The sequence below is a fragment of the Thermobia domestica genome, chromosome 3, assembly GCF_964235325.1.
Source record: "Thermobia domestica chromosome 3, izTheDome1.hap1.1, whole genome shotgun sequence".
Taxonomy (NCBI): Eukaryota; Metazoa; Arthropoda; class Insecta; order Zygentoma; family Lepismatidae; genus Thermobia; species Thermobia domestica.
Genome location: NC_137456.1, coordinates 241766758 through 241794131, shown reverse-complemented (window position 1 = coordinate 241794131; position 27374 = coordinate 241766758). Strand labels below are relative to the sequence as shown.

Genomic DNA, 27374 nt, shown 5'->3' with positions numbered 1-27374 from the left:
CTTCTTTCTCCTATTCCTCGCTTTCCTTTCCTTCTATGGCGATATGAAGAAGACAATTTTTTCGCAAGGTATGTCCAATCCAATTGGCCTTCCTACGAAGGATGCTCACTAAAAGTGTTCTCTTCTCTCTTATCCGTTTTAAAACGTCTTTGTTTGTTACTCTTTCTCTCTCTCTGTCCATTTTATCTTCTCCATCTCCTTCCATACCACATTTCCAAACTCTATAAATACTTCTTCTCTAACTTCCGTAATGTTCAAGTCTCTGATCCATACAGTCCAATATTCCATACATAGCACTTGACCAACTTTTTCCTTTTTCCAAGATTAAGCCCTTTAGATACGACTGGTCCTTTCCTATTGAATGCTTCTTTGACTATGGCAATTCTTCACCTGATCTCTTTGGTGCAGTAAGCACCTCTTGTGAAAATACTTCCCAGATACTTGAAATTATCCACCTTTTTAAGTTCTCTTTGTTCTACTCTTATTCGTAAGGGCGAATTTCCACGGGATATTCTCATGACATTTGATTTAAATAATAATAATAATAATAATAATAATAATAATAATAATAATAATAATAATAATAATACGAGATATTTAAGTACAATTACCCCTGAGTTTCGCACAGGAAGCAGATAGGATTATAAGGTTAAAAGTTCTTTGAAGGTCACTAATAAAAAGAAAGAAAAGACAAAAGAAAGAAAAAAGGAAAAATAAAGTCTGTTTACTAACATTCATCGCATATTAACAATTCTGTGTGGAGCTTTACAAAATTCAGTAAGCTCAATGATTGATTCCGTGATGTTCATTAATTAAGTGCAATGTCTGGTAGTATTTAAGAGTCCGCTGTTAGTGAATGGATAGGTTAGAGTTGAACGTCACTTTGGGTACTGATGCTACATAAGACTAGAATTTTAAAGTTGAAATATGAACTACTGTAATACGTTAAAATTTCGATGCTATTCGACCGGAAATCGAACCCGAGGCTTCGTGCACGAAAGATGCGTACACTAGCCCTCTGACTAGTGTGTGTGTGTGTGTGGGGGGGAAGATGCAATACTGATTTCTGGTTTAACAAAGATCGTTAAAAATAACTCACTGCTTCTCCATTGGTCAATGGCTTATATTGGTATGATGGCTTGGGCTACCACTAACCTTTATAATACCTGTATATTATTATTATTATTATTATTATTATTATTATTATTAATTGGAATTTAGTTTACATGTTATTAGGCTATACAGTCTTCAAAATAAGAGAAAACCTTACAACACACTTTCCTTTTCTCAAGCAGATAAATATAATTTTCTCTTTACTAGAAAGGCATATTATCTTATTAGTATTACGGAAAAACGATCGTACCTTTCTACCTTCATTTGCTGCACAAAGTATCCATACATTTTGCTTGGATAGGTGGTAATCCTACTCACCAGAGTAAATTGAAGTTCCGTAAGTTTCTTCACAACAATGAAACAAGTATTTATAACAGCTATGCCAACTATCGTAAAATACTGTAAAACAAAAACGTTTGTGTTGACGCAAATCTCTATGGAATAAGACTTAAGATGTCCGAGACAATTCCCAGAGACTCCCAAAATGCACTGTCATTACTCGTATACTTTCTTTTTACCGTTCGCTCTCGCGCAAGAAACCGATTACTTTAGAGGGAACTGGTGTTACTTGCCAGCCCGTTTGTATGCTGTGGATGGAGGTAGAGCATAGGGTAGTGCGCACATGATCACACGATTCTCACTACAGTAGTCACGAGGACTCGTGAAGCTTGACCTAGATTTACCAATTTCACCACCCAATAGAACGCGAGGGTGTGTCCCGGTCGTCAACTGCAACCCTGAAATTTTGTTAGTGTCGTTTCTAGTGCTGTACGGAGAGCATCTTCTGAATGTGCAATGTTGTCCGACTGCCGCTAAGTTTCGTTTTGTTGTTATTCTTGTTGTTCCTATTTTTGCTATTATTTTATATTTTTGCTATTATTATTGTTACTGTTTAGTTCGAATAATTGTTAGTGTTCGTTTTATAGTTTTTTAAAGTGCTGTTTCTTTCGTTTGTTTGTTATGCCCTCTAAGTTTGGCAATGTTGTTGGTGCACTCTCATTGTTTCACTTTTTCTCAAGCGTGCGTTCGAAAGGCAGCTGCACGAATCCTACCGAATTCTCCCGATTCATGACACGTGAGAGAAAGCAGTTCTATGATTCGTGTAGAGCCTATACTTCACAAGTCGTCGCGGCCACTGTAGACAAATAATATCTGCTACGTTGCAATATCGAAGGAAGCGAGACAGACTGCGTGCAGAAAGTTAGTAGATGTTTCTAAATACATACCCTAATAGCACAAGTAGTCCACGGGACGTCCCATTATGATCCCGTACGACCCACAACGATCCTAAAAAATCCAGGATATAAATAGGTAATCCCAGGGAAGTCCCGCTTGGGACAGGCATGGGTCTATATGCATGGGAATCCCACGGTTGTCCCGCAGGATGGCCACTAGCAACGGGAAATAGAAATTCACAAAATTATACGTATTTCTCTCATAATAAAAGAATATGTTTAAAAATCTGCAGAAAAGAAAATATAAACCATAAAATTTCGCCTGGTCCTCAGTGCTGTGGTGCGCGTTCGGAACCGTCATTTGTTTGTCACAATTGCATTGTGGTTTGTGGTATTGGAGGGAATACGTGAGGTTCAGCGGTGACGCAGTGGTTGATGTTAGTGAAATATTAAGTGTTCCAACAGATTTTAGTCTTGATTTCGGTAAGTGTGTGAAATGAAAGTTTTAGTGGTTTAAAAAAAAAGAGTTGTTGTTATTCTAGTTGTAAAAAAAAATGATGAAATGGTTATCATACAGCCGTAGTACTCAATGTTTAAAGTTCAACAGAGCAGGAATGCTATGAACAAATGGGCAGATTTACAATAGGTCGGAATCTTTTAAAATATTTTTCACTTTTTATGTTTCAAATAATTATCTAAAACCTTCTTACTCTTATTTCACACTGTTATTTCATGCTGAAATTATGGCGTACAGTTTAAGAATAAGCACGCAAACTGATTTACCATAAAACCTGCATTGTTGATGTACCAAACTGATAAGCAGCCATTCAGTGTCCAGCACCAGCCTCTGGGATTTTGTTAAGATATGTGTGGTAAAGCGAAGATGAGCAAATATTGTCTAGTTATTTTTTACTAGATTTGGAGCACTAGTGTTACAAAACGCTACATAACTGATCGACTGAAGGGGCTTAGAAGCCCCGCAGGGCAAGTTGTTTTCTACCTTTGAAGTGACACATGATTTGCATGGGGAAGGTTCTAGATTACTGGTCCCCGATGTGGATTAGTAGATGGGTAGATTTCTTTCTGTACTAAAGTTTATACATTTAACTTATACAGTATTGCCGAGCGAGCGTTAGCGAGTGAAGGCGGGTTAGAGCCCCGCAGGGCACGTTGTTTTCTGTCTTTATTACTGCTCAATGGGAAGGGGGACCAGTAATCTAGAACCTTGCCTTTGCACTGCAACCATTGTTTCTAACCATTTCCCAAATCTTCAGATACAACACTTACCATCTCGTTCCTAACTTGTATTCAGCCGCCTTCTGCCTTAGCAAATAGTTCCACCATAACATATACTTTCCTATGTTACTTACTCCCACATATGGTTTATGAAATTGAATGAAATGAAATATTTATTTTAACGTCTCACGATTGTGCACCGAGGCTATGGGAAACGGTGATGATGAGAAATGAATGAAATGGTGGAATGAAGAAAGTGGGAGGAAACGGGAAAACCCGAGAAAACCCACGCACACGGTGTTTGTCCACCACAGAGTTCACTTGGCGCGAGCTGGGATCGAACCCGGGACCCCAAGCACCAGAGATGAACGCTCTACCTCTGAGCCACCGCGGCCCCATATGGTTTATGAGTTTAAACAATTATATTACCGTTTCACTATTTTTCGACCTATAAATTTTTCTTTTGGTAGAGCCGTCTGCTAAAGTTAACCCGCCAAGGTGTTAGTTAGCGAAATTGATGAACATGGATTATTTTCAATTAAAACTGCTTTCATCATATGTTTTGTGTTTCTTTTCTGTTGTGAAGTGACTTAAGCAAACACAACAGTGTTGCACTTAAAAGCAGCGCAGCAGAATCTGCCTTTTTACAAATTTTAACCGGACGTATCTCATGCAAATTTCATCATAGTGTTGAAATTTGCAAAGACGATGCAATGAAACAGTTTAAAGGCTACTGTGGAGGCTTTTTTTTTTTTTTTTTTTTTTTTTTTTTTTTTTTTTTACGTAGCTTGAGTTACATCTCTCCACTATATTAATGTTTAAATTAAAAGTGGTTTATTTACTTTACGAAATGCAGGTCTACCTGAGCGAGCGAACGGGGTTAGAAGCCCCCCGAACATATTTGCGACTTACAACTACAAATAACTTGCATAATAACATCAAGGCGAAACAAACTTATTTCTGTCCATATATGATATGAATATATAGAGCAAATTATTTAAACCAAATAAACCTGGTTTAAACCAAAAAAACCGTTTTTTTTTGTTTTTTTCAATAAAAACCATGGTTTTTGCCAACCCTGAAAAAAAGTGACTTAGTTGCGTTACGAAATATAGCTGAGCGAGCGAAAGGGGTGAGAAACCCCGCAGTTTTTTTTCTTTCTTTCATTAGCACAATGGTTCACTAAGCTGCAGTACCAGTTCCATGGATCGAGTTGGGGGAAATACTAAATGCCATCCCAGTTAGGCAACTTCACTCTTCACGCACTTTATTATATTTTATTCGCAAAATACGCAAACCTAATTTAATGCTAATATATTAAAATATACTAGTTTAGATTTTTTATAACAACGATTTGTAATATAAGAAAAGATAAAAGTATTGCAGTAACTCAAATTGTAAAAGCTGAGCGAGGGTTGTATTCTGAAAAGAGGAGGAAAAGAGAAAAACAATATCTGTGAAGGGTAATATTGGCTGGAACATGTTACCTTATTCTTAATCTGCACGGTGTGATTTACGTAAAAGTGGTAATTCGCAAATATAATCGAAAAATATGGATGACTATCCCAGTCATGTGTTTCTTTTATTTATATATTTAGTCAGCTTAGACAAAAGGTCTAGTGAGCTTTTGTCCTACACCCGCCAGTGAGTGATGGAAGGCGGTGTTGGATGTAAAAGTAATGGAAAGCTACAACGTATTGTGCTTACTGCTCATAAATCCTTGTTATTGCCAGGGTTGGCAGAAACCATGTTTTGTCGAAAGAAAAGAATTTGATTAAACCATATTGTTTTCACATTGTTACTTTTTGTTCAAATTGATTTCTTTATTTCTTTAGGTTACATATAACTAAGTTTGTGTAGCCTTAACATCCTTATGCAACAGGAGGTTGATGAGCCCTTTCACAACATAAAAGGCTGCTCCGAAAGTAGACATCAATAAAAATGACGTAATAAAGTTAAGTCATGCGCTTAAAATACAAGTTTTCGTAAAAAGCACCTTGTTCGGTTTGGTGCAATCAGTACATTAGCATAATTACAATCTGATTTTTTACTAGGGAACAACAGAATTTGGGCTTCGCCCACTTCACTTTATTCTAATACGGATAGTATTCTGTGAATCTGGATTGTCCAGTTTCAGTACAGAGCTGGGCGGTATATATATATTTTACATCGAAAAGCTCCCGCTTTAATCGTGCCGGTGTGATTTTTCATAAGCAGATATTTTGCATATTAATTTTCCTAGGGTTATGCCCTAGGCTAAAGGAGACTGATGATAATAATAAGTGAAATGGTGAAATGAAAGAAATGTAAGGAAATGGGAAAACCCCGAGGAAATCAACACACATGGTGTTAAAATTTATTTTATTGTCACTGTATAATAGCCAGTTCGCTAAAACCGACGTTTATTTCTTAAAAAAGGCTGGAACTTTAAAATTAAAACTGAAAAGTCCAATTGATAAGATGTGGATGTAGCCAATAAGGTTTCGCAACTTCTAGTTCTGAAACTTAGTCGACTATGATCCTGCCAAGTTCGGTCACCAAATACCTGGGACTAGTTCTGTTAAATAAAAAAAAAATAAATAAATAAAAAAAATAATAAAAAAAAAGCTCGCCCACCTCAATAATCTGTATAGTGATTTGCCATTCCAAGTCTTGTCGAGTCCATGCCATTCCAAGTTGCTGCACTCGCCATGCTCGAGAAGGCATAGCACAATAGACCTATTATCTTTGTATCCCATAACTTTTGGAACCTCATTTCACCTATTGAAATGCATGTCGAATATTATATTTCATATTCCTTCTTGTTATAACACATATCTATTGCAGAAATTTGCCAGTTTTTCTCATTCAGAAATATTATATTTCCAGAGACAGTGAGGCAACACGCGTCCAGCAAATTTGCTACAGATGCTGAGATCAAAAGACCAGTTCAAAGCTGGCTTCGTCACGCAACGGAAAGAATGAAAAGAGAGAAACGTAAGTAACATATTGACACTTTTAGGTTTGTAAATTGCTTGCTCTTGCTTAGTCGACGTGGTGAACGGAAGCTTCAAGCAATCAATTATAATACATAAAATTATTCTGTATTATAATGTAATGTATTGTTGATGTCGCACCAAAGACACCATTGTGCGACCCTACTTAATAGTTAAGAAAAGTCGTTGTAAAATTAATAATACACTCTCTTTGCATGTGTAACGCACCCGCGATAGGCATGGAAACCCATTTACGAAGTGGGATGTGTCTACTAAATACGTTTTATGACTTTTAAATAGTGTAGATGGCTATTGTAATTATTATAGTTCTGTATTTTTATCTTCATACAGGTCAGGCAGTCTTCGTTTTTAATGTTATTTTGCCATGTCCCAAGAAATCCTACACGATATACTTTCACATAAACTATAAACATGCCAAAAGACTGCTTGGGGGCGATCGTCCTTCGGGATTCTACAGGGTGTTTACTGGAGTTGACTTCTTGACTTACAAATTTTCAAAACACCACCCTGGATAAAAAAAAAAAGGCATACTATGATATTCAAGAAGCTGTAAAATGTGTTGATAAAGCTAGTTCTTCAATATTCTGATGGAAAGAATGCATAGAAACTAGTGGGTTAAAAAAAAAAAAGGAAACACTATTGATTTTCTTTCTCGAATTACCAAGTTCTTTCAATGTTTGACCAATTAATTTTATCATCACCTACACCCAGATAATGGGACTGCCATCTTGAAGGGTCTCAAAGGAAATCTTTATATTTCTCCAGTATTAGACAATAATTTCCAGTACATTCCAATATTTCCAGTAAGAAAATCAAATACCAGTATTTCAAGTACCAGTAGACACCCTGTTCTACACCACAGTTGATTCACATTATCTTCATTGTGTGTGTGTGTGTGTATGTGTGTGTGTGTCCAGCGGAAATCTTGTTCTTTTTTGTACGGTTCGGGTAATTTTTGGTCATCCCATTGCAAATACTTGTATCAATATTGTATTTTGTTTATTACTTAGTTGCTCCTTTCTAACTTCTATCTCAAGGTTTGTAACAAAGTAATGCTAGTAATTTGGCTTCATATGTTCCGTTTTCCACTTTTTACATGACATCTGATACAAAAGAAAGTAAATGAATTCAATGGATAGAGTTTTTTTTTTCTTTCATTGAAACAATTTTTTACTTACGTCAAGGGATAGTAATGTTCAACAATGAATAAAAGAGACAAACATCATTATCCAAAGCTCGAACTGGAATGTGTGTGTGCCTCGATTGGCCTGGACAGTTAGCTATGTTGCTTGTCTTTGCCTTTTGGCTTGATTACTGATTTAAAGGCTAACTTTATATATTCATCGCTATGCGGACTAAATCCAAACTTGGTGTGCTTTCTCTGCTTTTTAAAGTTCGTTGTTGGTTTATAATTAATACTTAGTATTATATTCACTTCTTGTCAGAAGCGCGACTGATTCGCAGCATCACATGTACTTACATATTTCTAGCGAAAAGATTTTTCAATTCAAGCAAAACAGGTCTCATTGTCTTATGACTGGATCATAATAATAAAGCGAGTAATTCCAACAAGTGTCATCTCCCTACTACTTTCCATACATCCATACGTATTTAACGTAATTATTAGATTTTTCTGTGGCTAATTTTTTATGAATATTTGCACTCACTTCGTCTTTTAACAGAATTTTTTTCCTTTTCCATTTTGTAGGGAAAGGGGATGAACAAAGCGCGATGTTGACAGGCAAATGAATACACATAAAGTGCGATGTGACTGAAGCCGGGATGAACATGCAAATGCTCACATTATAAAACCCTAGATGTATATTTTGAAAGGGTGAAAAAATCCCTTCATGTATGATAGCTTTTGAATAAAAGATTGTACGTGTGTAACCCATTTGTTTTATTAAGCATATCTTTCTTTGCTACACAGATGCTAGATAACTACGATCCAAACGTGACCTTCGGTTATTAATGATTAATTAGGTTCATGTTTCAGAAAAGGCAGTTTTTTTTTTTCCCTAGTTGAATCATGTTCCATTCTTATTTTCTTTCTATCTCTTGAGGAGAAATTTACAGCTGAACAACACTAAGTTAGTTATTATTACAAGTAATGTGGAAAAATACTATATGCAGATAACTTATATATTGTAAATAGCTACATCTTCGCTCTTATTTCGCATAGTCCCATATATGACTATGTTGAATCGTACAGATCACTTTGTCACAAGGAAGACGTCTGAAGGATTTGATGATGATACAATGTGGCGTCAAGCATCCACTGGCTACATTTTGCAGTTTATCCCGCCAACAAGGAGATTGTCCAAAGGCACCAATTGATATATTTTCTCACGAAATTTAAATTTACCTAACCATAGCTAATATCATTGGAAACGTTACTGCGGTAATAGAGAGTGCAAGTCAACGAGTCAAACATTTGCTTTTGAAATGTTTACCTATAGCCAGTGGCGTATTTAGGGGGGTGGCTTCCGGGCTTAAGCCTCCCCCCCGAAATCTTACTTAGTATAGTAAAGTAAATGAAATATCTTGCAGAATTTTCACATTTCCAGAGAAAGCCCCCCCCGAAAGATAGCAAAGCCCCTCCCGAAACAAAATCGTAAATACGCCACTGCCTATAGCCTATAAATATGTACCTGACGGGACTCACTGGGACTTTGAAGCGGAAGTTCATGTACAGGCCACCCTGTGGTATTGCACGATAGCTCTATCGGTAATTACAGAGTGAAGCTATTGGTTATTTTTAGGCTCTGGCTTTTCAAAGGCGCCTCTCAAGTAGCTACACGTGAAATAACACATATTCCGTTTGATTTGCACTGTACATTGTGTTTGCAAATCTGAAACCAGAGCCTGAAAACAGTCAATAGATTCACATCGTCATTTCTGGTGCAATGCTACACGGTTACACATGAGCTTCCGTTTGAAGTCCCGTAGGATTCTCATCAGGATTTCACGGATGTCTCAGGAGTCCCACGGGATCGTCCCGGGATTATCCCATTCGCGTACGTGGTTCTGCCTGAGGATATCCTCTGGTTTCCTACGGGATTCTTCCTGCATGACTCCCGCTGGAGTCCCACGGGTCGTCCCGTTTCCCGGGACAAACGCGGAATCTGGAATTCGCGTGTCAGTCCCATGGATGTCGCAGGAGTCCTATGGGATCGTCCCGGGATAGTCCCGTTTTCCCGGGCGGGAGGGCCATGGGACATCCTAGGGAAGATTTTGTGCTGTTAGGGTACAGTTCTCAGAAACTCTTATCATTGAAAGAAGATACTAGAAGTATAAAATTATCAATATAATTTAGTTTACATTATAATAATTTTATTTTGTAATATTCTAGGAGCTACCGCCGCGCCGGTAGAACACGTAGCCCACGAAATACGCCCTGCCATTGGTCGAGTGACAAGCACGTGCCTTTTGTGTACACGGGTCACGGGTTTCATCCTCGGTAAGTGAGTCCTGCAATTTGAACGTGTTACTATGATTCGTATTCAACCTTTAACTATAGGTCACAGTTTTTACATAGTCTCGGTATTGAAAGGAGACGCTAAATTACAACGAACCATCAAAGAGAAGTCAGTATTAAGACGCAAATGAAAGTCTAAAAGCCAGTTGAACTTTTTGAAATCAAAATGGAATGAAATATTTCAGTTTAGTGTTCTTCGATTATGCCCTTTAGGCTAAGGAAGACAATGATTGAGACAAGTGAATGATGACGATGGAAGAATTGTTTCAATGATATGATAGTGGCTAGCGTACATGTATTTGGTGCACAAAACACGCAGTTCGATTCCCGGTGGGAGAACATCGAACAAATTACATCAGTTCAGATCTTACTTTAAACTGTAGTTTTCGTCCTGTATAGTGTCGTTGTTAACAAAGGGCCTATAAGCAAACATGAAATTAATCCAAAAGAAATATGGAAAATCATACTCACTTCTCAGATCAGAAATCCCTAGACATGACAAATCAACTGCACAACCAGCATTACTCTTCTCAGTATCGCTTCTAAAAGATATTCCTGGCATTTTCTTCTTTCACTTTTGATATTTGCTCCATAAAAACCATAAAAACGCCCAACAACAATCGTCGTTAACTTGACTGTTGGCCGTGTGCACCAACGAAGTGCAACTGTTGAACGAGGGTCATGATCAATGTATATAGAGTATTACAGGTAGCACATTTTCTGTTATCGAGAGAAAAAATTACCCAGAGTTCCTGCGCGATGTGACGTCACGTGGAAGAGAGCGCGAAATAAATACATTATAATGCAATAGTGCGAGGTGTTGATGCATCAAATTTTTAAAGTGTAGTTTATTGTTGAGACAAAAATGAATAAAAATAATAATAACTGTGCTGTTGCCCAATGTCCCAATTGGGGAAAGAAGACTCTAGATATAATGTATCACCGTTTTCCAAAGAAATTGTCGGTACAACGAGAATGGGTTTCTCGGTGTAAACGTGCGGACAGAATCAATGTAAACAATGCACGTGTATGTTCTATTCATTTCTTACCCGAAGATTATGAGAGAGACTTACAACATGAGCTTCTTGGGATACCTGTAAGAAAAAAACTCCGACCTGATGCAATTCCTTCTTTGCACATCCCAAATTGGCATGGAGATGAATATGTTGTTGAGAGCACTAGTACAACGAACAAAAGTAAACAGGTAAGAGAAAATAATTTATTTTTAAATGTACATAATTTAAAAGATATTTAAATACCTAGAGCCTGGGCGCCGATTCTGGGAACGGGAGATAAAGTATGGGCCCCAAGTTTGCTTGTTCCTTCCGAAACTGGATATATTTGCTTGCATTTAACATATCTCCTTGAACATCCTCTGCTCCCCAACAACCAAATCCGGGCTCGATTCCCGGCGGAAGCTCGTGTGGTTCAGATTCCACGCTAATCAATAGGTTCTGTCTCATATAGCCTTGCTGCTGAAAGGGACGTTAAAATCAAAATCAACTCAACAACAATAATTTTACAGAATTCGGCGCCCTTGGCTAGGGCTTCATTCCGTATCGGTCTGCATCAACGCAATGCAAAATTCACTTTTTAATTTGCGATATTTGATATCAGATCTGATTTTGCGCAATGAGTCACTGATGCATATTTTGAGTTCGCGATCATTTTGGCTATATTGAACTGATACACAAATTGCCGTTTGCGACCTGTAGCAGTAGCTCGGCATTTTTTTAATTTTATTTATTTATTTATTTTTACAAAACAGACTCACCATCAAAAGTTCTTAACACATATTTTGCGTTGCGTTGTGGTCAGAAATGTTTGCGAAGACTGATTCCAATTTGTGGAAACTTAGTCCAGATAGGGGTTTCTCAAACTTTTCCACAGGCGTACCGCCAAAACATAATTATTATACTACCATAAGCCATATGTGCCACCGAAAGCGGCTCACGTACCAAATGTTGTACGCGCACCACAGTTTGAGAAACCTTTATGTAGACTAAAGTTTTGACACATACGTAATTAGGAGGCACGTAAAGTCGAAAGTATGTTCCACTCTTTATCAAGGTGTGTCTTAATACTGTGTTCTAATAGGCCTATAATATATCAGTAATTTATTTAATATAGAGATTATAAGTAATACAAATGAAATTATGTCATTATATTGGACAGAAAGCATTACCAAAGTTGCATATTAAAAAAACAATAACTGTGTGATATTTCTAATTCCGGGGGCCGCGGTGGCTCAGTGGTACAGCGTTCACCTCTGGTGCTTGGGGTCCCGGGTTTGATCCCAGCCCCCGCCAAGTGAACTTTTATGGTGGACAAACACCGTGTGCGTGGGTTTCCTCGGGGTTCTCCCGTTTCTTCCCACTTTCTTCATTCCACCATTTCATTCATTACTGATCATCACCGTTTCCTTTAGCCTCACCGGCATAACCGTGGAACGTAAAACTCAATGATTTAATTTCATTTCATTTTTCTAATTCCGAACGCTGGATATAGAAAATACGTATTTCCCTGTTCTTTTTTTAAATTTTATTTTAATGTTACTCTTGATCGCGAATAAATGTGAATCTAGAGTTGTCCTGGACGAGATCTACACGAAATCTGGATTTAACAGCTATCGCACGCGTCACGAGTTTTTTATTTATTTATTTATTTATGGGGGAGATGTAGGCTATATGTAATTAGCCAAAGCAAACATTGCGTGAATGCGATTAAAAAGTCTGGAGTGAGGACTCGACTGTCCACGCATCGATGCTGTCTGTATACGTAGGCCATACGAAAAAAATCGAGCTTGAATGAAAAATTGAGGAATCAGACCATTTTTTTTTTCGCTAGTTGTAATTTTAAAAGCACGGAGTGTAAAGCATATAGACCTCCAAGTAAATTAAGGACGTCATGAATGCATACTGGTATTTTGTGAGCCCGGTATCCTGCTATGGTAATATTGTATTTTAACTGCAGTGGCGTAAATTGGAATTTTTCCTGCGGCGCGAACATTCCCCCGCCGAAGAAAATTTGAAGTTGGTCCCCTAGGAAAATATAAAATTTGGACCTACCTAGATTTTAAAAGCTCAATAAACATTGTAATTAGTTATAAGTGCCTAAGTTCGTATTTTACTGAAGTAGAGCCCATATTGCATTTATGCTTTACTTAGAAACGTATATTGGAGCAGCAGCAGCACCCTAAATTATTTTCAGTTCTTTTGGAAATAGCATGATAGGCGCATCCCATCTTTTACTAGTTCATTTGACGAAACAATATTTGACACAAATATATATTATTTCTGGGGGACCCTAATGGTAACCAATTTACTGAAATTGACCCAAAACATGTTTTCTTTACCTTTTTTCCTTCGTTTCGAAAGATTTTTTTTTTTTTTTTTTACTTGGATGTGATAAATGTATTCCATGCTTCCATTGCACCTTAATGTTCGTATTCTATCATATGGAGTAAGAAAGTTTAATAATGAAGTGAACCCCTCGAACGAAAGGAAGCTTAAATAGGGTCAATTAGGAGGCAACCCCCCCCCCCCACATACACAAGTTATGACACTGTTCCACTCCTCTGCCATATCGTGCTACACTTCAGAAGTGGGTCAAAAGTTTTAAATGCAGTCCAGGTATTCTTGAGGAAGTTTTATGTCTATTAAAGGCCAAGGCAGCTACGTTCACTTCCCTGGAGAAATTAACAGTTTTGTCATTTGATGAAATGCATTTAGATGAACGGATTTGCTATGATTCCACCGACGATAGAATTTTTGGTCCTTATAGTAATGTACAAGTAGTTATGATCCGTGGTTTATGCAGCAAATGGAAGCAACCAATATTCTTTGACTTCGATACATCAATGACTAGCAGTTTGTTACAAAGAATTATATGCAAAGTAGAAAACGCAGGATTGAAGGTGGCTGCTGTAACATGTGACATGGGAGGAAAAAACTCAAAAGTTTTGAAAGAATTAGGAATTAGTACGTCAAAAACCTTTTTCACGAACTAAACCCAGCAGACGAGACTACGAAGGTCTTCTTCTTCTGTGATGTCCCTCATCTTCTCAAACTTCTCAGAAACTATTTACTCGATGAGGGAATAACTCTTTCAGATGGGACTAAAATATCACGAAAGATGATTGAAGATCTAATAATTAACCAGCAAGGTGATCTGTCGATTTCCCATCATATATCTGAAGCCCACTTAAATGTACGAGGACGAGCACGTCAAAATGTAAGGATGGCTGCACAATTATTTTCGCATCGCACGGCTCAGTTACTAAAGTACCTTTTGCACAAGGATAAGGAAAGTCAGTTTGTTGAATTGGTAAACGATGTATTTGATGTTTTAAATTCAAGAATCCCAAAGGATGAAAAATCGCCTTTGCGGAGTGGATTCGGTATAAATTTAAAGAGTCAAGAAAATACTTTGCGGAGATTTTTGGATGTTTGTTCCAACATGAGGATCGGAAACAGAAAGAGTTTGTTACCTTTCCAGAAAGGATTCATAATTTCAATCAAATCGCTTTTAAGGCTTTTTGAAGAAATGCAAAGTGAGAAGCTGACATATATTTTAACATCAAAATTAAATCAAGATTGTTTGGAGATTTTTTTTTTCACGAATTAGAGGACTTGGAATCTTTTATAATAATCCTACTGCTTTTGAATTCCGGAATAGCCTCAGACTTAATTTTAACACGAAATTCCAGTGATATACCACTATCAAGAAGAACTTCAGTGTGCGAAGATGTTCCTGCCTCTAGTAATGTTTCTGGGCTAGAAAAAGACTCGGAAGAAAACTTTTTAAATTTCGTTACAAGTGAACTATGCATTGACGTAGTAGACGAAGCTTCATCTGTACAAGTGCAGGAGGATATAGAAGTTGAATTGCTGAGTGAGGAAAACTGCGCAGATCACATCAACAACAATGAGGATGTCCCATCAGATGCTGTAAAATACCTTGCTGGATATATTGCTTTTAAGTGTCGTAGCATTGACAATTCGTTGGGTACGCCGGGAGAAATGTCGATAAACAAACATAGAGATTGGATAAGTATTATCTCCTGGAAGGGACTTACAGTTCCATCAACGAAGTGGCTTCAAAAGATCTTAGATTTTGAGATAATATTCGCTGCTTTTCACCGCTCTAACATTTCGATGTGCAAAAATGTTATGAAAACCTTATGTTCAGAAATAGGTTCAAAATATCCCGAACTAAACCCAAAAATTAGAAACATATGTAAGAACAAGGACATTTATCCGTGTGCGGCATCTCAAGCAAAAACATAAAGCCCAAGTAATGAAGAAATCCAATACGAAGAAAAACAAATAATGGGTTTCGGCTTCTGTAAGTTTTTCCGGAGACTACAATTAGAACCACCACTAACAGTGTTGCCAACAAGTTAATACAAAAAGTCGGTAAATAGGAGATGAAATGACTCCAATTTTGGGTGAAAAGTCGCTAAAAAAATTTTCGTTGAATTTTGCCTCTTTCATATATATCCTCTTTCACACACACACACACACACACACACACACACACACACACACACACACACACACACACACACACACATATATATATATATATATATGTGTGTGTGTGTGTGTGTGTGTGCATAAGATACGTGATCAATTCAAACCATAGTACTATCTACGCTACAAGAACATATATGAAAGACATATATAACTAATAATTATTTCACTTTTATACATTTTGAACTTTATGATCAATTTTGTTTCAGCGAAATCAAAAATGAGTTTAGAAAAACGAACAAAATTAAAGGTCTAGGAAAAAATCTTACACACTTCACTTCTGCTCTCGCTTTTACAGATAATCTGTTCGCTATCGGCAATGTATTATTTGTGCCTCTAAAGGAAGCTCTGTAAACTAAAGGACATTAAAAGCTGGGATTGGTCCCCATGAGGAGGTTAGAGATAACAGCAATCAAAGCGGGAATATAGAGATAAATGTTATATACTTTCCCAGCTCGTCAACATCTACTGAGTCAAATAAGCAAAAGGAATAAACATATCTGAACTGATTCGAGCTAATAGTGCTTATTTTAGGACAAGTTGCTCGCAGCACAAAAGTCGCTAGATTTATAGGTAAGTCGCCAAATCGTCATTCCAAAATCACCAAAAAAGTCGCTAATCGGAAAAATTATTTTTTTTCGCTATCCTGAAAGGCGAATCCCCTAGATTTAGCGACTTTCCCCCCAAATTGGCAACACTGACCACTAACACTCCCTATCAGTACTCAAAATACAATAAAGGTAAGTGTATCATAATATTAATATATACTGTATTTATTACATGTATAACAATTTAACTTGCTTATTTGTAGTGTTAGAATTAATATTTTTGTCTCTATGTTGTTAAAAAAAAAAAAAAAAGAAAGAAGCATACGAAATTATTAATATAACACGCTCTGAGCATACGAAAAATGCTAAAAACAGACGACGCGACTTCCTCTCTTCCACGTGACGTCACACTCCCAGCGACCAATCCAGTTCGAATCGCATATTTAGCAGCCCCTGGGTCATGATTAAGCTCGGTGAAAATGTCTGTTGCACGAACAACGTTTAAGGTTAAGGGGGTAGACTACTAAATATATTTTCAAAATCTATCAATTTTTCTTTTGCCAGTTTTTCGTAAATGAAAAGAGATAATGAAGTGTAACTTACCTCAATAAAAAATAATGTTATTCTATACCCGAAAATACGAATCGAAAGAATTTTCAGTGTTGCCATCCATAGAAATTACAGTGTGACCAGAATTTGAATTACCCAAAAATCTAGGTTAAGGCAACGACAAGAAAAATCGTTGAACTCAATGGTAATTGATGACTTATCATGCTATCTGTGTTCCTTGTTAACTACTTTTTAAATAATATTTGAATTTATTCTGTAATAACTTACATACGTTAGTACACCATAAATCAGTTATTACAGACAGTAAAAAAGACAGTTTTTACGAAAGAATAGAACGCATATTTGATCATCTCCCGCAATACCATATGAAAATTCTGTTAGGCCGTTTCAATGCGAAGGTAGGACGAGAGGGTATTTTCAAACCGATTATAGGGAATAAATATCTGCACAAGAAAGGTTGTGACAACGGAGTTAGACTCATGAACTTTGCAACATCCAGAAAACCTTATCGTGAAGATTACAAAATTCCCACATCGCGACATTCATAAATATACTTGGATTTCATCTGATGGAAAAAGACATAATCAAATTGATCACGTTTTTGTAGACAGAAGAAAACAGTGTAGCACAACTGATGTTCGGTCGTTCAGAAGAGTTGATTATGATAATAAGAGAGAGACTATCGTTGAATAAAAAAAAAATATTCAATATCTGAAAACGGAGCGGTTTAATTTAAAGAAATTTGAGGAGAGTCAGGTGAGAGAGGAGCCAAATTAAAGCGTCAAACAGATTCTCGATTTTAGAAGGTTCGGAGTGCACTAGTGTTCAGGATACTTGGTTGAAATTAGAGACAACCTTAAAAGTTCTGCAAAAGAAAAATTGGGGCACGCAGAGATACGTAGGAACAAACCATGGTTCAACCAGTAATGCACTAAAGTAGCAGAGAAGAGAAAATAGAAGAAACAGCGTTGGCTAAAAAATTGGAACGAAATAACTACATAAAATTTCATTGTCGTCTGGCGGAAAACTTCCAAAACTTTTAGAACAAAGGAATGCGATTTTTGAAACCTAAAATTAATTAACTTGAAGATAATAATACAAACAAAAACAAAAACATTCGGGACATGTATAAGGGGATCAACGAATTTAAGAAAGCACACCAACCTCGTGCTTATATATTAAAGAAAGCCAACGAAACAGTTCTCACTGATAAGGATAGCATCTTAAATAGATGGAAAGATTTCTGACAGACAGAAATAGAAATCTCTATTAGAAAATTAAAGGAACACACCTCTCCGGGTGTAGACGAAATTCCGACTGACTTAATTTTAGCTGGAGGGGAAAAATTGTACAGTAAGATACACAAAGTCATTTTTCTTATCTGGAACAAGGAGGAATTACCACAAAAGTGAAAAGAATCAATCATTGTTCCAGTTCAGAAGAAAAGCAATTGAGGCATTTCTCTTCCGTCAAGATCCAATAAATCCTCTTATACATTCAATTAGAAAGATTACCTCCATACGCAGATGAAATCGTTGGAGATATTAGAACGGATATAGGTAAAATCGATCAACTACCGATCAGATATTTACCATTCGACTAATACTTGAAAAGAAATGGGAATACAATATCCTGGCCCATCAATTATTGACTTTAGACTCGGGTATTAGGCAAACATTGAACATGCTTACAGAATTTGGAATGCCGAAAAAATTAGATTAATTAAGATATGCTTAAATGAATCCCAAAGTAAGATTCGAATAAAGAAATTCTCGTTCATGAGCTTTCACGTTGAGAATGGACTAAAACAAGGACATGCATTGTCGCCATTATTATTTGTTTTGGAGAACACTATAAGGAAAATCAGAGACAGCAATCAGGTCCTAGTGCTGAATTGTATTTACCAGGTTATGGCATATGCTGATCATGTAAATTTTATAGGGGCTGTTAGCATCGGCGCAAATCTGTCTTCAACATTGGGGGGGACGGATAAGACCGTTCTCATATATATGTCAGAAACTACCAAAATATTTCACTTCCGGCTACCAGTCTGCAATTTTACACAGTTCTTATATGTATACCAAAGGACAAGAATCCATCGGGAGACACTTGATCTGACGTCCGGAACTCATGTGATGACGTCATCAAAATGGCGGACAGCTCGAGACAAAAAACAACCATATCTCCGTTATTTATGGACCAATTTTCTTCAAACTGGGCTCATTTTAAAGGAAACTAAATTTGCAATAAAACATGTTATTAAAATATTTCCTCTAAATTTAACCGTTTCGGATTTATTTAAGAATTTAATAAATTAATGAGAATTTATTGAAGAAAAATACCAAAAAACTCCAAAACCTTTAGTTTTAGACGAATCACTTTGGTAACGTGTTATATTGTTAATTTTATTACCTTTAAAATGAGCTATTAACGAAGAAAATCGGTCCATAAATAACTGAGATATCACACATAACGTGTTAATTACATTATTAAAATGGCGGCCACGACTTCTAGCAGATAGCGACAAATTCAGCCAAAATACTTCACTTCCATATACCACTCCCAAATTTTACACAGTATTTATATACATAATAAATAATTTTAAAATACCTAGGAGGCACTTGATTTAACACGCTTAACTCCCATGTTGACGTCATCAAAATGGCCGCCGGGATTAAAAACATAGGTTTGCTTAAATACACTTAACTCCGTTACCAATCACTTTATTGAGTCTTCCAATTGTTCCATTTGAAAGAGCATGAAATAACTACAAAAATTTTATTCGATTGTAAATGGTTATCAATGGTTTATCAATGGGGGTAAAAAATCAATGTTTTAAAATGGTTGCTGTTGGCTTAATATATTTTGCAATGACAATTCTGTTATTACAAGAGGCGTTAACTCAAGTAAATACACATTACATCCATTGTAATGTTGCATGCTTGTATATTTTTTTTATGAGCGATTCATCTTTAATTATAAATTATACCACAAAAGTGTGAACATGAAAATAAAAATAGTTATTTACATCTTTTTGTGGATCAATGCTCTCTTTTTACTGATTGGCAAAAATAAAAAGAATACTTTTCTTTTTAGGAAGGGTAACAGACATTTACAACAGTTTCTCACAGTGAAAACATGTACAGTCCATATGGATTATTAACGCGGAAGGCACAACTATTGAAAACAATGTAAACCAGAGGCGTCATTTCAGACTTCGGTTGAGGGTGGCAAGAGCACCATCGACATTAGACTTTCACGTTTTATACTAGTATATTAGTAGACATTGTTTAAAGTATATGTATTCTTCAAACCCTTGGGGGGGGGGCAATTGCCCCCTCCTGCCCTCCCTAAATGACGCCTCTGATGTAAACTTTAAACAAAGTGACAAGTTTGTAAGATTAAACTTAATTTCTGCATTGACCCTCACAACTACAAGTAAAGTGCAAAGTCCGTGTATTTTTACACATCGACAGCGCGTGCAAATCTGTTTGCACTTGCATGCTATCAACTCTTTTACCTTTTCCATGGTGAAGTTTGGGCTTGTCGACCAGAGGGCTCGTAGTCATCTGTGGTCTTCTTCCATCCCCACTCACAAGGATCCAAGCGTTGACTGTTCCGTTGAAGACAGTTTGTCCACAAAGAACATTTAGGATGGCTCTCTTCAAGTGTTGCAACAGAGCGTTGCTGGTTGGTGGAATATTTTCAATGGGTCTGTTTTGCTGGGTAAAGAGAATCCGCCTGGTCTCATTGACGGTCCCTGCAGAACTTGATGAATGATACATAAGAACTACAAAGCGTTGAATGAGTAAAAACGTGTTGTCATCTTCAGAGATGTTGTCCAGAACTTGAGAATATGCCGAAAAAACTTTGTCTACGTCTCGGAAACTCATCCACGTTTTCCATGCAGTGGTTTTACCAATACTTGCAAAACTTGACACAGTGTCAGCCCCCGTAAATGCATGTAAGAAAGGCAAAAGATCTGGAACTCCTCGTGGAACTTTGTTTTGCAACTCGTGGATCGGAAGGTACTGTAGGTGCTTTCCACTGCCGTATTCCATCCAAAATTCTTTCAGTGTATTAAGTCTAGAAAAGGCATACTTAGCAATTACTACCACATCACTATCAACAGTTTTCACCATTACTTTAGAGCAACTCGAGTATTCCTTGGCATGCCATACATGAAGTAGGAGACGGGCATCGGCTTCTACATAAAATTCGAAAGATATAGTTTCAAATGTCGCCTCCATTTGCGATCCAATTACCGTGTTTCTGTAGGTGCAAATGACTTTTTTCCCGGCGGGGAGATCCATTTTGACCAGGTTTTCAGCTAAAAATTCAAAGAGTTCTTCTTTGTTTTTACTGTGAGCAAGGAACTTACTGAAAAACTTGGGGATGACAACATTAGATTTTACATTTATTCTGAGCCCAGACCCCCTCGACTGTTTTACGCCATTTTTTAGGTTTCCTTCTAGGCAGCGGTCAAAAACTAGGTCAACTCTTTCCACTGATTTTAATCTGATTAGAATGTATGGTTTAACAATCTGGTTGCAGTACTCTTGAAATGTCCAGCTAGATTTATAGACAAGCATATGGATCAAGGCTGCTGCATCGATTATGAGCGAAGAAACTTCGGACTAATGAGCAGTGATCACCCGAACTCCACTTGACTCGACGATACAGGACACCACGTCGGATTTTTTTATTGGTTTTCTGAGCTTACCGTGGTCGGATATGGAAGGTGGATACAACGACAACGTTGTATGTAATATTAGCAATCTGTGCCAGCTTGCAAAAAGGGATCAGAGGCGAATTATTTGAGCAATATTATGTATAAAGAAAAGAAAGACATATAGAGGTTTCGAGACATTATTTTTGTAATCGGTAACTAAAATAAGAGAGTTGTTACGATAGCAACGTCGTAAATAAATGTACATGTACGTAGACATCTTGTCGAGAAAATAAGGGTATGTATAAAGGTGTAGACATCTTGTTGTATATGCAGAAAGTTGATTATGTACGCTTCTCATGGTTAAGTATTAAAACCAGCTAAGAAAGTGTTAAAACGCTTTGAATTATTTTGAAGATTACTAATATACGAACCAGGACAGACCCCTTACATGGACATGAGCTATTTTCATGGGCAAAGAACTTTCTGACGTCAATTTCCCTTGATTGACTAGCAACGTAGAACTTGGCAAAAAGAGTACTGTCTTTTCTCAGGTCTACTATTTTCTGCTTGTCTTTGGACTTAACTGTAACTTTCGTAGCACTCATCAAGGGAAGGTTGTTTCTTTTGATGACTTCATGGGTGGAAACTTTTCTAAGGATCAACCGATCTTCGACAAACGTATCAAATTGGCTTTTCCCTGTAGCATTTGCCGACATGACACATAGTTAATGTAGCATAGTTCATAAACCATTTACCTATAAACTAAATCGAATAACATTTTTGTAACTTATTTCATGCTCTTTCAAATGGAACAATTGGAAGACTCAATAAAGTGATCGGTAACGGAGTTAAGTGTATTTAAGCAAACCCATGTTTTTAATCCCGGCGGCCATTTTGATGACGTCAACATGGGAGTTCAGCGTGTTAAATCAAGTGTCTCCTAGGTATTTTAAAATTATTTATTATGTAAATAAATACTGTGTAAAATTTGGGAGTGGTATATGGAAGTGAAGTACTTTGGCTGAATTTGTCGCTATCTGTTAGAAGTTGTGACCGCCATTTTAATAATGTAATTAACACGTTATGTGTGATATCTCAGTTATTTATGGACCGATTTTCTTCGTTAATAGCTCATTTTAAAGGTAATGAAATTAACAATATAACACGTTACCAAAGTCTTTCGTCTAAAACTAATGGTTTCGGATTTATTTTGTATTTTCTTCAATAAATTCTCATTAATTTATTAAATTCTTAAATAACTCCGAAACGGTTAATTTTAGAGGAAATATTTTAATAACATGTTTTATTGCAAATTTAATTTCCTTTAAAATGAGCCCAGTTTGAAGAAAATCGGTCCATAAATAACGGAGATATGGCTTATTTTTTTGACTTGAGCTGTCCGTCATTTTGATGACGCCATCACACGAGTTCTGGACATTGGATTGAGTATCTCCCGGCGGCTTTCTGTTCTTTGGTATACATATAAGAACTGTGTAAAATTGCAGGCTGGTAGCCGGAAGTGAAATTTTTTACGCTAACTCCACACACTATTACCCAAAACTATAAAGAAAGAATATCAATTATGTATGACGAAACAATACTCTTTGAGCAAAATGATGATAATCTCAATAACATTACAGGAATCATTACAGAAATCAGAAGCATTTCATATAATCTTTAGTTAACAGATGTGACCTTAAGATTATGGCGAAAAATATCCCAGCAATTGAATTCATTTCTTTACTTACGAAGCATCCTCTCTCAAAAGAAAAATTGAGACACGTGCAAATACGTAGGAACAAACCATGGTTCGAACTAGCAGAATAGAGAAAACAGGCAACATTTCGTTGGGTACAAAATCCGAATGAAATAACTACACAAAATTTGGTAAACATCAGGCGGAAAACTTCCAAAACTTTTAGAACAAAGAAACGCCATTTTTTGAAAACTAAATTTAGTAACTTGAAAATAATAGTAAAAATAAAAATATTCGGGATTATGTATAAAGGGATCAACGAATTTAAGGAAAGCTATCAACCTCGTGCTTATATTAAAGAAAGCTGATGGAACAGTTTTCACTGATATAGATAGCATTTTAAATAGATGGAAATATTTCTTTGCCCATTTGCTGAACACGCAGTCAAAAACGAATGTGCGTGGAGAAAGGGAGATACTCACCGCAGAATCGTATATTCCAGAACCCAACCGAATAGAAGTACAAATCGCTATAAAGAAATTAAAGAAACACAAATCTCCGGGTGTAAACGAAATTCCGGCCGAGTTAGTTTTAACTGAAGGCGAAAAATTGTGGAACAAGATACACAAACTCATTCTCCTTATCTGGAACTAGGAAGAATTGCCACAAGAGTGGAAAGAATAAATCGTTGTTCCAATCCACAAGAAAGGAGACAAAACTGACTGTAATAATCATCGAGGCATCTCTCTTCTGTCAACATCCTATAAAATCCTTTCAAACATTCTATTAGCAAGATTGACCCCATAGGCAGATCAAATTATTGGAGATTATCAGTGTGGATTTAGACGAAATCGATCAACTATCGACTAAATATTTACCATTCTCCAAATACTCGAAAAAAAGTGGGAATACAATACACCGGTACATCAACTATTTATTGATTTTAGAAAGGCTTACGACTCGGTTAGGAGAGAAACATTGTATACACGACTCCAAAAGTGCATTACCACCTGCATTTCTCGTTTTCCTGCAATAGCAGGCAACCCAAAAAGCTCAGCAGTTGGGTTGGTTCCGAATTCGAAAGGCGTTAAACCAAACCTCAATTTTGTAACAAATATATCAGTGTGGCAAACTGCAAATAAGGAAATAAAACAAATTGTTAAGAATGATAATTTTATTATCGTGGCCGAGTTATATCACATCAAAAGTTACAAAATGATCTTACTTAAGCAGCTCAAAAAAGATGAATGGCAAGAGACAGATATCAGAAAAGATCATTTCTCTCCTTCCCCCCCCCAAAAAAAAGAATTAAAAAAAACAGTAAGTTACATAAAGCAAAGGTTTAATATAAAAGCCCCACTCAAAATTTTGAAAGTTGACACCCGAAAGGAAATAAGAACTGAACCGAAGTGGATAAAATTTTGCACAGATATTGCAGACATAAAATGAGGGAACACAGGCTTCGTAATTTCCTGGAAAAACGGTAGGGTGGAGCGGACCCCTGCAAACCTTTGATCACGAGATATCAAAAGTGCTAGTAACAGTATTTCCGAACTGTGTAAAGGACATGAAGAATTGTAACGAAACTTTTTCTATCGACAACACGCAAAAAATAAAGGAATATGTTTTTTTTATTTTCTGCGGAAAAACAGTTTTAGGGGTCAAAAGTCCCCACGAGAAATTTTGAAATTTGACGCCCGGAAGGTAAGAAGAAGTGGACCGAAGTGAATGAAATTCCGCACAGATATTATAGACATAAAATGAGGAAATACAGGTTTTTTATTTTCCTTTAAAAAACGGTTGTGTGAGGCACGGACCCCTCCAAACATTTCATCACGAAATATCAAAAGTACTATTAAAAATGTCTGATGAGTGTAAAGGAAATGAAGAATTGCAACGAAACTTTTTGTATGGACAATACGCAAAAGCTAAAGAAATACGTTTTTTTTTATTTTCTGCGGAAAGACAGTCTTGTGGGGCAAAATAACCCACACCAATATTTTAAATATGACGCGAGAAAGGTAAGAAGAAGTGAACCGAAGTGAATGAAATATTGCACAGATGTTGTAGGCTTAAAATGATGGAATACGGGTTTTGTATTTTCCTGGAGAAAAGGGTTGGGTGGGGCACGAACCCCTCCAAACATTTGATCACGAAATATCAAAAGTTCTAGTATCAATATGTCAGATGTGTGTAAAGGCTACGAAGAATTCCAAAGAAAATGTCTGTATGGACAATACGCAAAAAATAAAGGAATACGGTTTTATAATTTTCTGCGGAAAGACAGCATTAGGGGGCAAAAGAGCCCACTCCAAACTTTTGAAAGTTGATGCCCGAAAGGCAAGAAGTGAGCCGAAGTGAACTAATTGTGCACAGATAGTGTAGAGATAAAATGATGGAATACGGATTTCGTATTTTCCTGGGGAAAATGGTTGCTTGGGGCGCAGACCTCTCCAAACTTTTGATCACGAAATATCAAAAGTGCTAGTAACAGTATGTAAGGTGTCTGTAAAGGACATGAAGAATTGTAGCATAACTTTGTGTATGGACAATACGCAAAAATAAAGGAATAAGGGTTTTTTATGTTTTGCGGAAAAATTATTTTAGGGGGCAAGAGTCCCACCCAAAATTTTGAAAGTTGACGCCCGAAAGACGAGAAGAAGTGAACCGAAGTGAATGGAATTCTGCACAGATATTGTAGACATAAAATGAGAATTCTGGTTTCGTATTTTAATGGAGAAAACGGTTGGGTGGGGAACGGACTTCTCTAAACCTTTGATCACGAAATATCAAACATGCCAGTAACAGTAAGTCAGATGTATGTAAAGGACATGAAGAATTGCAACGAACCTTTTGTATGGACAATACGCAAAAAATAAAGGAATACGGTTTTTTTCCTGCGGAAAGACGGTTTTAGGGGCAAAAGAACCCACCCCAAAATTTTGAAAGTTGACTCCCGAAAGGTACATCTTGTCTCAAAGGTCGAAGGCGTTCTTTATTGCTGTTTTGATGCAAAAATTTTCTAAGTCCAACTTCGGGTATGTTCGGGGAAAAATAATCCAGGTTCGAACATAGAAGCCAACATTTTTAATCCGGTATAACTTTGCAGATGTGTTTTCCTTGTTTTAAATATAATAAGACTTGTTACTAATTGTATGAAAAAAGCAACATTGATTGAAATACTTAATGATACAATATTTCGAAACTTTGTATTAATGTCAGCACATGCTTTTTTTCACTTAGCTCTCCATACGTAATTAAATTTTAGATACGTAAACGAATCTTTCCATATGTGAAAGAATGCTGAAAGTTAAGACATAGAACATACTTCTCGCCTGAGTACTAAATTAAAGTCAAAATAGAACAAAAACAGCGTTTGCAGTGGATATAAACCAGAGCTCTGCAAGGGCCGGGCATGCCCGGTTCGGACCGGAATTTGCCCGGGCCGATCCAACCCGGCCCTGACCGTTTCAAGTAATATCAAACTCTACCGGGCCCTGACTGGACCGGCACATTCCGGGCCGAACCGGGCCGGACACAAATACTATAGGGCCGAACCGGGCGCATGTATTTCCGGGCCGAGCTCCGCCGGTCTGGCTCGACCCGGGCACTGAAAGACGGAATGGAAACTATTATTGTCATTTTTTTCTTAAATGTTCTCCACTACTCCTGCCTTTGCCGTGATCGTATGGTCTTACTGCCAGCTTATGTTAATCGTAATGTGTTTGGGAAACTGACTCTTTATTCAAGACCGCAAAGTACTGAAATATTACTAATATTACTACTTCTTCTACTACTACTTCTTCTATTATTACTACTACGACCACAGCTAGATACTGCTATAACTGCTACGATTTCGCGTCAGAGTTGACATGTCTGGTGGTACAGAATTTACCTTCTTAGTACAGAAAAAAACAGAAACGCTAGTTATTATGGCCGGTCTCTACAGAATGTGAAGCGATCCTTGATCTACGAGGGACAACGGTGGCTCAGTAGATAAAGCACTCACATCCGGTGCTAGAGGTTGTCGGATCAATTCCTGCTCATGCTATGTGAGCTTTGTGGTGGTCAAACACCGTGTACGTGGGAGTTTTCGGGGTGGTCCCGTTTCCTCCCACTGTTTTCATTCCACTAATTCATCCCGTCATCATCCATATGGCCTGAGCCGTAGTTACCTAAAGAACGTATGATGAAGCCAAGGACTTGACCTACTAAATAAATTTGGTACGCTACCATTAGACCACGGAGGCCGAAACCGTGAACTGACGTGTTCATAAGATCAGTGCAATTTCTAGTAATGTTCAATTAGCAAGGCAAATACCAAATGGTGTTACATGTTTCTGTATTGTTTATAGT

The 27374-nt window shown here is 37.0% G+C and overlaps 1 protein-coding gene and 1 long non-coding RNA gene across 3 annotated transcripts in view; one reads left to right on the top strand and one right to left on the bottom strand.

The window, feature by feature from the left end:
* LOC145680993 (leucine-rich repeat-containing protein 51-like) overlaps window positions 1-27374 on the bottom strand; it is a 138254-nt gene that overhangs the window by 12325 nt on the left and 98555 nt on the right. Inside the window, exon 1 of one of the 2 annotated variants that reach the window (XM_081752256.1) lies at window positions 10470-10709. The exons of the other annotated variant lie outside the window; for it this stretch is intronic. Coding sequence (XP_081608382.1) covers window positions 10470-10560 — 91 coding nt within the window. The 5' untranslated portion in view covers window positions 10561-10709. Of the gene's footprint in view, window positions 1-10469; window positions 10710-27374 lie in introns of those variants that run through there. 2 annotated transcript variants of the gene reach the window in all.
* Window positions 2613-8410, top strand: LOC145680994 (uncharacterized). The gene is made up of 3 exons (XR_014130705.1): window positions 2613-2771; window positions 6393-6500; window positions 8229-8410. It is a non-coding gene; the product is annotated as an uncharacterized LOC145680994 (long non-coding RNA).